The sequence below is a fragment of the Colobus angolensis genome, unplaced genomic scaffold, assembly GCF_000951035.1.
Source record: "Colobus angolensis palliatus isolate OR3802 unplaced genomic scaffold, Cang.pa_1.0 Scaffold35, whole genome shotgun sequence".
Taxonomy (NCBI): Eukaryota; Metazoa; Chordata; class Mammalia; order Primates; family Cercopithecidae; genus Colobus; species Colobus angolensis.
The window spans coordinates 8,476,261-8,490,246 of record NW_012116821.1 but is presented as its reverse complement, the minus strand read 5'-3'; the positions used below and the strand labels follow the sequence as shown (position 1 = coordinate 8,490,246).

Below are 13,986 nucleotides of genomic sequence, written 5' to 3'. Positions count from 1 at the left end.
CTGGCTAATTCTGAATTTTTAGTAGAGATGGGGTTTCTCCATGTTGGTCAGGCTGGTCTCGAACTCCTGACCTCAAGTGATCCACCTGCCTCGGCGTCCCAAAGTGCTGGTGTGTCCGGAATTGGTGGGTTCTTGGTCTCACTGACTTCAAGAATGAAGCCACGGACCCTAGTGGTGAGTATTACAGTTCTTAAAGATGGTGTGTCCAGAGTTTGTTCCTTCAGATGTTCAGATGTGTCTGGAGATTCTTCCTTCTGGTGGGTTCATGGTCTCGCTGTCAGGAGTGAAGCTGCAGACCTTCGTGGTGAGTGTTACATCTCTTAAAGGCAGTGCATCTGGAGTTGCTCCTTCTTCCAGGTGGGTTTGTGGTCTCCCTGGCTTCAGGAGTGAAGCTGCAGAACCTCCCCGTGAGTGTCAGAGCTCATAAAGGCAGCATGGACCCAAAGAGTGAGTTAAGATTTATTGCAAAGATGCAAAGAGTGAAAGAACAGGTGACCTGATCCGGTTGCCACTGCTGGCTTGGGCAGCCTGCTTTTATTCCCTTATCTGACCCCACCCACATCCTGCTGATTGGTCTATTTTCCAGAGAGCTGGCTGGTCCATTTTCCAGAGTGCTGACTGGTCCATTTTGACAGAGTGCTGATTGGTGCGTTTACAATCCTCGAGCTAGACAGAGTCACAGAGTGCTAGTTAGCTAGATACAGAGTTAACTAGATACAGAGTACCAATTGGTGTATTTACAAACCTTGAGCTAGACACAGAGTACTGACTGGTGTATCTACAATCCTTGAGCTAGACACAGAGTGCTAGATGGAAAAGTTATCCAAGTCTCCACTAGGTTAGCTAAATACAGAGTGCTGATTGGTGCACATATGATCCTCCCGCTAGATATAAAAGTTCTCCAAGGCCCCATCCAGTTCAGGAGCCCACCTGGCTTCACCCAGTGGATCCTGCACCAGGGCTGCAGGCGGAGCTGCCCGCCAGTCCCGAGCCGCGCCTGCACTGGGATTACAGGCATGAGCCACCATGCCCAGCCACTGCATTTTCTTTATCCAGTCCACCATTGATAGACACCTGGGTTGGTACTACCTCTTTGCTATTGTGAGCAGTGCTGCGATGAACATGGGTGCATGTCTTCTGGTAGAACAATTTATTTTCTTTTAGATATATACCCAGTAATGGGATTGCTGGGTCAAATCACAATTCTCAGTTCTTTGAGAAATCTGCAAACTGCTTTCCACAGTGGCTGAACTAGTTTTTTGACTTTTTTATAATAGCCATTCTGACTAGTATGAGATGATCTCTCACAGTGGTTTTGATTTGCTTTTATCTGATTAGTGATGTTGAGCATTTTTCATGTTTATTGGCCACTTAAAAAAAAAATCTTTGGCCGGGCGCAGTGGCTCAAGCCTGTAATCCCAGCACTTTGGGAGGCCGAGACGGGCGGATCACGAGGTCAGGAGATCGAGACCATCCTGGCTAACACTGTGAAACCCCATCTCTACTAAAAAATACAAAAAAAACTAGCCGGGCGAGGTGGCGGGCGCCTGTAGTCCCAGCTACTCGGGAGGCTGAGGCAGGAGAATGGCGTGAACCCGGGAGGCGGAGCTTGCAGTGAGCTGAGATCCGGCCACTGCACTCCAGCCCAGGCGACAGAGTGAGACTCTGTCTCAAAAAAAAAAAAAAAAAAAAATCTTCTTTTAAGAAATGTTCATGACTTTTGCCCACTTTTTAATGGGAATATTTTTTGCTTGTTAAATTCCTTATACATTCTGGATATTAGACCTTTGTTGGATGCATAGTTTGTAAATATTTTCTCTTATTCTGTAAGTTGTCTGTTCACTCTGTTGATAGTTTCTTTTGCTGTGCAGAATCTCTTTTAGTTTAATCAGGTCCATTTGTCAATTCTTGCTTTTGCTGCAACTGTAAAGCTGATATATTAAAATAATTACATCTCTTTTAAATGCATCCAAAGAAAGCTAAAAACCACAGCAATTTCATACCCATCATCATCCATTTACAAAAATGTATGAACAGTCCTTCATTCTACTTCTCCCATATAATATTATCCTAATGTAATATATTTCATCCTGGTGAGTTAATTTTTTTTGTTTGTTTTTGTTTTGAGACAGGGTCTTGCTCTGTCACCAGGCTAGACTACAGTAATGCCATCACGGTTTACTGCATCCTCAATCTCCCAGGCTCAAGTGATCTTCTCACCTCAGCCTCTGGAGTAGCTGGGACTACAAGAACATGCCACCATGCCTGGCTAGTTTTTTTTTCGTACAGATAAGGAGATCTATGTTGCCCGGGCTGGTTTCAAACTCCTGGGCTCAAGCAATCCTCCCTCCACAGCCTCCCAAAGTGCTGGGATTACAGGTGTGAGACACCACATCTGGCCCCAGTAAGTCACTTTCTTTTTTTTTTTCTGATGGAGTCTCACTCTGTCATCCAGGCTGGAGTGCAATGGCACGATCTCAGCTCACTGCAACCTCCGCCTCTGAGGTTCAAGCAATGCCTCAGCCTTCCAAGTAACTGGGATTACAGGCATGCACCACCACACCCAGCTAATTTTGTATTTTTAGTAGAGATGGGGTTTCGCCATGTTGCCAGACTGGTCTCAAACTCCTGACCTCCAGTTCCACCCACTTGGCCTCCCAAAATGCTGGGATTACAGGCACGAGCCACTGCACCCAGCCAGCCCCAGTAATTCATTTCTTACAATACCGAAATACACTTCTTAAAATTACTTTTTTAATTCCCTGTGACTTTAAAGTTTTTCCCAATTTTTTTGTTTTGAAAATATTCAAGTCATCATAAAAGTTGAAAGAATATTACAATGGCCAGGCACAGTAGCTCACGCCTGTAATCCCAGCACTCTAGGAGGCTGAGGCAGGAGGATCACTTGAGCTCAGGGGTGCAAGTCTATCCTGGGCAACACAGGAAGACCCTGTCTCTACAAAAACTTTAAAAATTACCTGGGCATGGTGGTACACGCCTACAGTCCCAGCTACTCAGGAGGCTGAGGCAGGAGGATCACGGGAGCCCAGCAATTTGAGGCTGTAGCGAGCCATGATCATATTACTGCAGTTCAGCCTGGGCAATGGTGCGAGACAGTGTCTCAAAGAAAAAAAACAACTAAAACTTATTTTTGAAAACAAAAAGTACACTTCTGTCAGTATGGTTCAATCTTTGCCAAAATAGCTTTACCTTGTACTTCAAGTGTATTTTGTCAAAACCTAAAGCTGCAGACTAGCTTATTTGATTTATAGAAAACATATACCATATAACCTAATTGGCAAAGGCAGTTTTCATTATTAAACTAACCAACCAAATTGAACTGTCAAAAAAAAGTTCATGCCTGTAATCCCAGCACTTTGGGAGGCCGAGGCAGACAGATTGCATGAGGTCAGGAGTTCGAGACCAGGCTGGCCAACACGGCAAAACCCCATCTCTACTAAAAATACAAAAATTAGGCAGGTGTGGTGGTGAGCGCCTGTAATTCCAGCTACTCGGGAGGCTGAAGCAGGAGAATCACTTGAACCCAGGAGGCAGAGGCTGCAGTGAGCCAAGATTATGCCACCGCACTCCAGCCCGGGTGAAAGTACAAGATTGCCTCAAAAACTAAAAAATAGTGAAAAATAAAAATAATTTTTAAAAAAATTTTAAAAAAACAATCTTTCCTTTAATCGTGGTTTCCCAGAATGTTTCAGAATATGAAAAGCATGAAAATAACTTGGAAGTGAAAAACTGGGAATCATAGCTCTAGATGACCAAAAAATAGAAGTCATCCAGTAATCACTATGCTCTTAACTTGAATTTGAATAGTTAGCCATGATATCTCATTCCCAAGGCCAGTTCAGAACCATTTGGATTTGGAATATAGGCTTCATAAGACTACATATTGTTCACCATCACCACCACCCAGGATACACAATCACAGATTACCTAAATCAGAAGGGTTACAGAAACGTGGGATCTACTTAACACCTATCCACTACACATACTCTGGCAATGGAGGAGGGAACCTAGAAGGCAGCTGAAAATTGCTTGAACAAAAAAAAAAAAACCACTGGATCACAGCAGAACCACCCCTCTACCACCAAAGTTCACAATTCTCAGGAATTCCTGAACAATCTAAGTGCAAACCAATACAAACCAAGAAGTTCAAATAAATCAAGAGTTTTATCTTCCCTAAGCGGGTACTTGACAGCAGCATACAATTATATACTATCTCTTTCTCTTTTCCTTTTATGGTACTGAAATAAGTACTACAGAGCACGGCTTTTCAACATCAGCGATACTGACATTTTGGACTACACAATTCTTATAATTTAATGTTTCTGTGCATTTTAGGATGTTTAGCAGCATCGTGATCTCTACCCACTAGACGCCAGGAACAGCTCCCCAGTGGAGACCAAAAAAATCTTCAGAAATTCACAAATATCCTCTGGGACACAAAATTGCCCCCGATTTAAAGTGCACACATACACACTCACACACACAGGCACACAGACATAGCTACAGAGGGTTCAGGAAAAACAAGTTAAACGATATGACCTACATATCAGGAACACAGGGAAAAGAAGGATAGGAAAGGTTGGCAGAATAAACCAGGCAGGCAACAATCGTCTTCTCCCATTCCCCTAAAAGTATTCTTAAAAAAAAAAAAGACTCGTTGTAGTATCTTTCAGTATGTACCTGGGAGGAGGGGAGGGAAGAAGGGAAAGGAGGACCTGGGAAACTTCATTATTAATGTACTAACCACCCTGTTAGCTCTGTCCTATTTTTCTTTTACTCTTAATCTTATAGTGATAATCCATAGCCTAAGTAAAAGGTTAACCAAAAACAGGTAAAACAAGAGAAAATGGAAGAGAAACTCAAGTACTAGGAAAGTAAATAAATGCTAGCTAAGAAGGAAAGTCAACTTAACACACAAGAATGTATGTCCCACCAGAACTTTAAAAACCACATACCCCAAAGTAAAAACAATTCATTGAGCTGAAAAGGCCTCTGAAGATGAGTGCAGAGTGTGTCTTGCTCAAGATCGCAATGCTAGCCAGAGATTGTTTTAATAAGATTTTGAGTGTTAATACAAATTCATATGTTGCCTGGCAACATAGCAAGACCTCATCTCTACAAAAAAAAAAAATCAAAAATTAGCTGGGTATGGTGGCACACACGCATAGTCCCAGCAACTTAGAAGGCTGAGGCAGAAGAATTAGCTCCTTGAGACCAGGAGATCGAGGCTACAATGAGCCGTGATCATGCCACTACCCTCGGCCTTGGGAAACAGAGTGAGACCCTGTCTCAAAAAAAAAAAAAAAGGAGGAAAAAGAAAATTTGGCATACAGTGGAAGAAAAAAATCCACCAATCCAACACCCAGCTAGTAATCATTAATACCACTGTAGTATGTTTCCTTTTAGTTATATTTAGGAGAATATCTGGAAAAGGCAAAGAAGACAGGAGAGTTGGCAAGGTTGAAGGTACACTCTCAGAAGAGAAACAGCTCTGTGAAGAAGGAAGCTCCAGCAACTGACTTCCTGAGGAATGAGCTTCAATCAATTAAAGGGCTGCCCTGCTGCTTCAATCAGGGCCTGTAAGGGCCCTTTTGCAGTGTTGACGATACCTGGTGCTTATCCCCACTGCAGCAGCTGCCCAAGTGAGCTTCTCAAAGAGAAAAATGGGACACATAAAAGCCCACTTAAGGGTAGCATTTCTATAATGTATCAGTGTACAAACTGAAAGAGACAAAAACAAAAAGCTGAAGTTTGTGTTAAGGTTGCATTAGCAGTAATTTTTAATTTTTAAAATTTCTAAACATTTCCCTGTGTTTAGATCATTATAAATATCACTTAATGACTACTAATAACCAAATGAATAAAGATACCACAATATACCTACCGTTCTATAATTAGATACATAAAATGTTTCTAATTTCTTGGTATTATGGATCTCTTTGGTCCTAGAAGTATTCAGAACACTCTATCCTTAGAACACAGCCCCAGAAGTATAATTACTAGGTTTAAGAGCATTAACACTTTTGTAACTCCTTTCTAAAAAAGCCAGTAGGATTATACATTCTTTTCAGCAGTTTGCCCGTTGGCACCACCATTCTTCAGCAGCCAGTATTAAAAGCCAATTTTGATTCCTCTGTACTGAAGTTCAAGGGCAGAGACTGTATCTTACCCACAGTGTTCACCCTCCTCTTTCCAGTTTCCTGGAATAGAGGAGGCACTATATAAATATTTCTTGAGAACGATGAACTCCTTTATTTAACAAACATTTAGTGAATATCCACTATGTACCCGGACTTTTCTGGACACTGAGGATATAGAACAAAACAAAAAACCCTGCTCTCAAAGACCATAGCAATAAACAAAGTAAATTATATAATATAGTTAATCCCTGAACAACGTTGGGTTTAGGGGCCCTGTTCCTACCCCCTGTGCAGTCACAAATCTGCATATAACTTTTGGCTCCCCCAAAACTTAACTACTAATAGCCTACTGTTGACTAGAAGCCTTACAGATAACATAAAGTTGATTAACACATATTTTGTGTATGTATTATATACTGTATGCTTACAATAAAGTAAGCTAGAAAAAAGACAATGTCAAGAAAATCATAAGAGAAAATACATTTACAGTACTGTATTTATTAATACCTTAAGTTTATGTCATCTGTTTATAAGCTGCAGACCTCAATCTACAGTATATATCAAGCAATTCAACTTTTTCTGTTATTATCATGACTTTTTTCTTCTTAGGAGCACTTAGAGCATCACTAGTGGCACTCTGTATGAGTCCCACGGTGTTGCAAGGTTTATGGTATTGCACTAAATACAAAGAAAAATACAAGAGAACCTCAAGAGATCACTTTTTATGGTGATAAGGAATTTACTGAAGGGACAAACTGCTTACACAGAGATGATTAGCATTACACAATGTTTTAAGCGGATACTTGCAACACTTGAGCTCACTGCAATAGCAAAGAAGATGGCTATAAAAGTATTACAGTAGTATACACTAATTTTATGCAGTTATGATTTAATACTACATTTCTCTCAACTGCAAATGGCTCCATGTCCTATCTACAGTGTTTGTGTGCATAAGTTTTGATAAATTTTACCTTTTACAATAGATACGTGCTTCTTTTATGGTAGTGAATGATAAAGCAGACTAGTATCTACATACATTTTATGCATTTATAGTATCTTTTTCTTAATTTCTTTTTGATATTTCTAGGCTACATTTCTTCTGCAAAATTTTTTCAAACTGTTACAAGTCTCCAAAAAGTTTTCCAATATATTTACTGAAAAAAATCCACGTATAAGTGGACCTACATAGTTCAAACCCATGTTGTTGAAGGGTTCTTTGAGAGAAAATTAGTGAGGTAGGGGTAAGAAACACTACAAGTTAAAATAGGATGCTCAGGGAAGATGGCATCTGAGCAAAGACAACAGAGATGAGGGAAGAGGTAATGTGACTACCCAGAGGAAAAGTATTCCAGGCAAAGGGAGCAGCAACAGTAAAGGACTGAAAGAAAGAGTGTGGCTTCACTGTGTTCACAAGTGCAGTGAGGCAGCTATGGCTGGAATGGAAACAGCAAAGTGATCAAAGAGACCATGAAGGACTTTACCCTCTAAGACTTGAGCTTCTTGTCAGATTGAGACAGACAGCCCTGAAGAGTTCTGAGCAGAATCGTATGAGCTGACTCCTGTTATAAAGGACCCTTGCTACTATTTTGAGAAAAGACTACACTCAGCCAGGGTAGAAACAGACTAGCTAGGAAGCTAATGATAATCTAGGCAATAAACCAGGACAGTAGTGTTTTTGGAGTGATGAGAAATGGTCAGACACGATGTATTTCAAAGGTAGAGCCAAAAGAACATACCAATAGTCTGAAAGTGGAGTATGAGAAAGAGAAGAATCAAGAATAACTTCTTCAGTCCACCAAAGCTTAAAGGTAAAAATTTAAATAAAAAACAAAGAATGACCCCTAAACTTCTCTTCTGAACAGCTGAAAAGACAGTTGTGATTAACTAAAGATTATGGGTCAAGAAGGTTACGGGGGAGGGGAAGAAAGTAATCCTATCAATTTTGTGCATATTAATAGAAAGATCTCTATTAGATATCCAAGTGGAAATGTGGGTTAAGCACTTTTACACATTAAGTCTGGAGTCTGAGGAAAGAAGTTCAGACTGGGCTAGGTGCAGTGGCTCATGCCTGTAATCCCAGCACTTTGGGAGGCCGAGGTGGGCAGATTACTTCAGGTCAGGAGTTCAAGACCAGCCTGGCCAACATGGTGAAAGCTGGCTCTACTAAAAATACAAAAATTAGCCACAGGTGGTTATTATATGCCTGTAATCCCAGCTACTCAGGAGGCTGAGGCAGGAGAATCACTTAAACCCAGGAAGTGGCTGTTGCAGTGAGCCAAGATCACACCACTGCATTCCAACCTACATGACAGAGTAAAACTCTGTCTCCAAAAAAAAAAAACAAGAAGTCCAGTCCAGCCTGGAAATAGAAATCTGGGAGTCTGGGAGTCCTCATCATATAGGCTGGTTATATTTAAAGCCATTAGGTTGGATGAGATCACCAAAAGGCATAACTGTAGATGATAATGTCAAGGAATCAGCCTTGAGGTACTCTAATATTAACAGGCCATCACAGTGAAACTATGTTCAATTAGTTACCCCATAAAAAATAGTTCTACCTATACATCTATGGCCAATTGATTTTTGACAAGGTTACCAAGCCATTCAATGCTGAACAGACTCTTCAACAAATGATGCTGAGACAATCGGATTTCCACATGGAAAAGAATGAAGTTGGACCCCCTTCTCACATCATTTACAAAAATTACCTCAAAATGGATCAAAGACATAAGAGCCAAAACCATAAATCTTTTAGAAAAAAAATACGAACAGATTTTTATAAGCCTAGAGTTACCACAGGATTCTTAGATATGACACCAAAAAGCCAGGCGTGGTGGCTCACACCTGTAATTCCAGCCCTTTGGGAGGCCAAGGCAGGTGGATCATGAGGTCAGGAGTTTGAGACCAGCCTGGTCAACATGATGAAACCCCGTCTCTACTAAAAATACAAAACTTACCCAGGCATGGTGGCACATGCCCGTAATCCCAGCTACTCAGGAGGCTGAGGCAGGAGAATCACTTGAACCTGAGAGGTGGAGGTTGCAGTGAGCAGAGATCGCGCCACTGCACTCCAGCCTGGACAACAGAGTGAGACTCCATCTCAGAAAAAGATAAAACACCTAAAGCATGAACAACAAAAAAAAATAGATAAACTGGACTTCATCAAAATTAAAAGCTTTTGGTTTTTGATTCATCGAAGGACATTATCAAGAAAGTAAAAAGGGAACCTACAGAATGAGAAAATACTTGCAAACTGTATATCTAACAAGAGATTTATATCCAGAACACACAGAGAAAAAGATAACCCAATTTAAAACTGGGCAAAGGATTTAAATAGACATTTCTCCAAAAACAAATGGCCAATATGAAAAGATGTTCAACATCATCAGCCACCGGGCGCGGTGGCTCAAGCCTGTAATCCCAGCACTTTGGGAGGCCGAGACGGGCGGATCACGAGGTCAGGAGATCGAGACCATCCCGGCTAACACGGTGAAACCCCGTCTCTACTAAAAATACAAAAAACTAGCCGGGCGAGGTGGCGGGCGCCTGTAGTCCCAGCTACTCCGGAGGCTGAGGCAGGAGAATGGCGTAAACCCGGGAGGCGGAGCTTGCAGTGAGCTGAGATCTGGCCACCGCACTCCAGCCCGGGTGACAGAGCAAGACTCCGCCTCAAAAAAAAAAAAAAAAAAATCATCAGCCATTAGGAAAATGCAAATCCAAACCATAAGATACACTTCAAATCTATCATTTAATTTTTTAAAAATTAAAAAAATAATTAAGCCAGGCACAGTGGTTCATGCCTGTAATCCCAGCACTTTGGGAGGCTGAGGCCAGCAGATTACTTGAAGTCAGGAGTTCAAGACCACGGTGAAACTCCATCTCTACTAAAAATACAAAAATTAGGCAAGTGTGGTGGCACGTGCCTGTAATCCCAGCTGCTCGGGAGGCTGAGGCAGGAGAATTGTTGGAACCTGGGAGGCGGAGGTGGCCGTGAGCTGAGATCACGCCACTGCACTCCAGCCTGGACGACAAAGTGAGACTTCGTCTCAAAAACAAAAAAAAATACACAAAAATTAGCCAGGTGTGGTGGCATGCACCTATAGTTCCAGCTACTCAGGAGGCTGAAGCAGGAGAGTCACTTGAACCCGGGAGGCAGAGGTTGCAGTGAGCCAAGATTGCGCCACTGCACTCCAGCTTGGGGGACAGGGCTACACCCCACCTCAAAAAAGAAATAAAAAGTATTAACCATAATTTCATATAGAATTATTAACTAATATTATAGCTATACATTATTAGGTATAATTTTTCTAAAAAACATAAAACAACAAGCACTGGAGAGGAAGGAACATTGCTTGGAGGAATGTAACATGGAGTTCACAACCAGCCTGGACAACATAGTGAAACCTCATCTCTATTTTAAAAGTAAGGAATGTAGCCAGGCGTGGTGGCAGGAGACTGTAGTCCCAGCTACTCAGGAGGGTGAGGCAGGAGAATGGCATGAACCCAGGAGGCGGAGCTTGCAAAGAGCCGAGATTGCGCCACTGCACTCCAGCCTGGGCGACAGAGTGAGACTCTGTATCAGAAAAAAAATAAATAAAAATAAGGAATGTAGAATGGTGCCGCCACTATGGAAAACAGTTTGGTGGTTCCTCAAAAACCTAAACATAAGGCTGGGTGGGGTGGCTCATGCCTGTAATCCCATCCTTTGAGAGGCCAAGGCAGGCAGATCACTTGAGGCCAGGAGCTGGAGACCAGACTGGCCAACATGGTGAAACTGCGTCCCCACTAAACATAGAAAAATTAGCCGCAACTGGTGGCGCACACCTGTAGTCCCAGCTATTTGGGAGGCTGAAGCAGGAGAATCGCTTGAACCTGGGAGGTGGCGACTGCAGTGAGCTGAGATCGCGTCACTGCACTCCAGCCTGGGCAACAGAACAAGACTCCATATCAAAAAAAAAAGGGTAAACACAGAATTAGTACATGACCCAACAATTCCACTCCTAGGAATATCCTCGAAAGAACTGACAATGTTCACTGCAGCATTATTCACAATAGCCAAAGGGTGGAAACTGTCCAAGTGTTCAACAAATAAACAAAATGTGGTATATCCTACAATAGAGTATTACTCAGCCATAAAAGGAATGAGATTCTGATACATGCTATAACATGGATGAACCCTGAAAACATTACGCTAAGTAAAATACGCCAGACACAAATGGACAAATTTTTATGATTCTACATATATGAAATATCTAGAACACGCAAACTTACGGAGACAGAAAGTATAGAAACTTTCAGCTGGGCATACAAGATTCTCCATGATTTAAATCTACTTTTGGTCTTTTCTCACATTTTCTCACTCTATGAACCCTGGTTCCAACTAACTTGATATGTACTTTGAACATGTTCCATACTTATGCTATTTCTTCTTTGCAGTCCTCCTCCCCTCCCCCTTTCAACTGATTAAAATCTTTATCCTTCAAAACATGATGTAGGTTAAATTGTGGGAAAAAAAAAATTAAAAATCTTTGGCCAGGAGCTGTAGCTCATTTGGGAGGCCGAGGTGGGTGGATCACGAGGTCAGGAGTTCAAGACCAGTCTGGCCAAGATGGTGAAACCCCGTGTCTAATAAAAATACAAAAATTAGCTGGGCATGGTGGTGGGCGCCTGTAATCCCAGTGACTCGAGAGGCTGAGGCAGGAGAATCACTTGAACCCGGGAGGTGGAGGTTGCAGTGAGCCAATATCGTGCCACCGCACTCCAGCCCGGGCGACAGAGCGAGACTCCGTCTTAAAAAAAAAAAACTTCTTCGTCCTCAAAAGTCTAGTCAAAAATTCACCTACTGTGCAAAGCCTTTCTTGATCTCTAGATCCCCACTATCACAGCCAACTAGATGCAAATACTTCATCCAACTAACCTCCACAGCACTTGTTTTCACTTTTCTTACACTTTCTTTCTTGTGTCCTGCATATAATAATCTGTGCATTTGTCTAATCCTAGTCCTGTCACCCCACCCGGGTTACAAATTTTACCAAAACACGACTATGTTTATACTGCGTTCATCTTTGTATCATCTGCTGTACCTGTACGGTCAAACAGTGAACATTCAATCAGTAACTACTAAAACTAAACAAAAATCTAAAGCAAAAAAAGATTTGGAATCTACATGAGAAAATTCCTACTGACAAACACAATTCCAAAATGTAAAGAATATTTTTCTTTTTTTTTTTTTTGAGACAGAGTCTCACTCTGTCGCCCAGGCTAGAGTGCAGTGGCATGATCTCGGCTCACTGCAACCTCCGCCTCCTGGGTTCAAGTGATTCTCCTGCCTTAGCCTCCTGAACAGCTGGGACTAAAGGCGTACCCTACTACGCCCAGCTAATTTTTGTATTTTTGGTAGAGACAGCGTTCACCACGTTGGCCAGGATGGTCTCGATCTCTTGACCTCGTGATCCACCCGCGTCAGCCTCCCAAAGTGCTGGGATTACAGGCGTGAGCCACCGTGCCTGGCCAAGAACATCTTTTTAAAAGAATGAACAGCAATGCCTACCAAGGAAACAATGTAATGGTGAAATAGTGTAACAACATTTGTCATCAATAAAGTCTGGTAATATGAAAACATTTTTAAAAGCAGGTCCAAGCAATTTATGAATACATTTGTAATCACCTTCTTTATGTCTAAATAAAAAGTATGATTAAGGGAACAAGCATCTAAGAAAAGCATCAAAGAAAACCTATCTTTGTTTCTCAGGTCCTCCCAAGATCAAGCAAATATGCAATGTGACCTTTAAATAAAAGCAATTTTACATAATGCAGGGTTTTCTTTTTCGGGTTTTTAAATTTATTATCTATATTTTATTTTATTATCACTTTTTTGAGTCGGAGTCTTGCTCTGTCGCCCAGGTTGGAGTGCAGTGGTGCCATCTCAGCTCACTGCAACCTCTGCCTCCCAGGTTCAAGCCATTCTCCTGCCTTAGCTTCCTGAGTAGCTGGGACTATAGGCGCCTGCCACCATGTGCAGCTAATTTTTATATTTTTAGTAGAGACGGGGTTTCACCATATTGGCCAGGCTGGTCTCGAACTCCTGACCTCATGATCCGCCCACCTCGGCCTCCCAAAGTACTGGGATTACAGGCACGAGCCACCGCGCCTGGCCTATTTTTTATTTTTTTAGACAAGAGTCTCACTCTGTCGCCCAGGCTGGAGTGCAGTTGTGCAATCTCAGCTCACTGCATCCTCCACCTCCCAGGTTCAAGCAATTCTCCTGCCTAAGCCTCCCAAGTAGCTGGGATTACAGGCAACCAACTAATTTTTTTCTATTTTTAGTAGAGATGGAGTTTCACCATGTTCGCCAGGCTGGTCTCAAACTCTTTACCTCAAACGATGTGCCCACCTCAGCCTCCCAAAGTGCTGGGATTACAGGCGTGAGCCACCGCACCCGACCAAAATAATGCAGTTATTAATCTAATGTTTGTCACCACATCTATAAAACCTTCATGTAGTCCTGTAATTCCTACTGCCAAGTTCCCAACTGCTTTCCTCTGCATAGGACTTAAGTGTGTATATGCTGCATGTCTGATACACCCCTCTGTTAGGATAGAACAAAGAGGGAATGACTTTTTAAAACAATTTAAAGTTTTCTCAGATTTCTAACATTCCTTCAAGAGCTAAAGCCTGAGAAAACTGTAAGCTCTACACATTGGGAGGTTGAAGCAAGCGGATCATCTGAGGTCAGGAGTTCAAGACCAGCCTGGCCAACATGGTGAAACCCCATTTCTACTAAAAATACAAAAATTAGCCTGGCGTGGTGGTGGGCTCCTGTGGT

General features: G+C 42.1%; 1 protein-coding gene across 1 annotated transcript in view; it reads right to left on the bottom strand.

Moving 5' to 3' along the window:
- SEC63 (SEC63 homolog (S. cerevisiae)) overlaps positions 1-13,986 on the bottom strand; it is a 100,159-nt gene that overhangs the window by 72,873 nt on the left and 13,300 nt on the right. Inside the window, 3 exon segments of the mRNA XM_011952834.1 lie at positions 1,073-1,089; positions 5,278-5,309; positions 7,198-7,260. Of these exon segments, the coding sequence (XP_011808224.1) occupies positions 1,073-1,089; positions 5,278-5,309; positions 7,198-7,260 (112 nt within the window).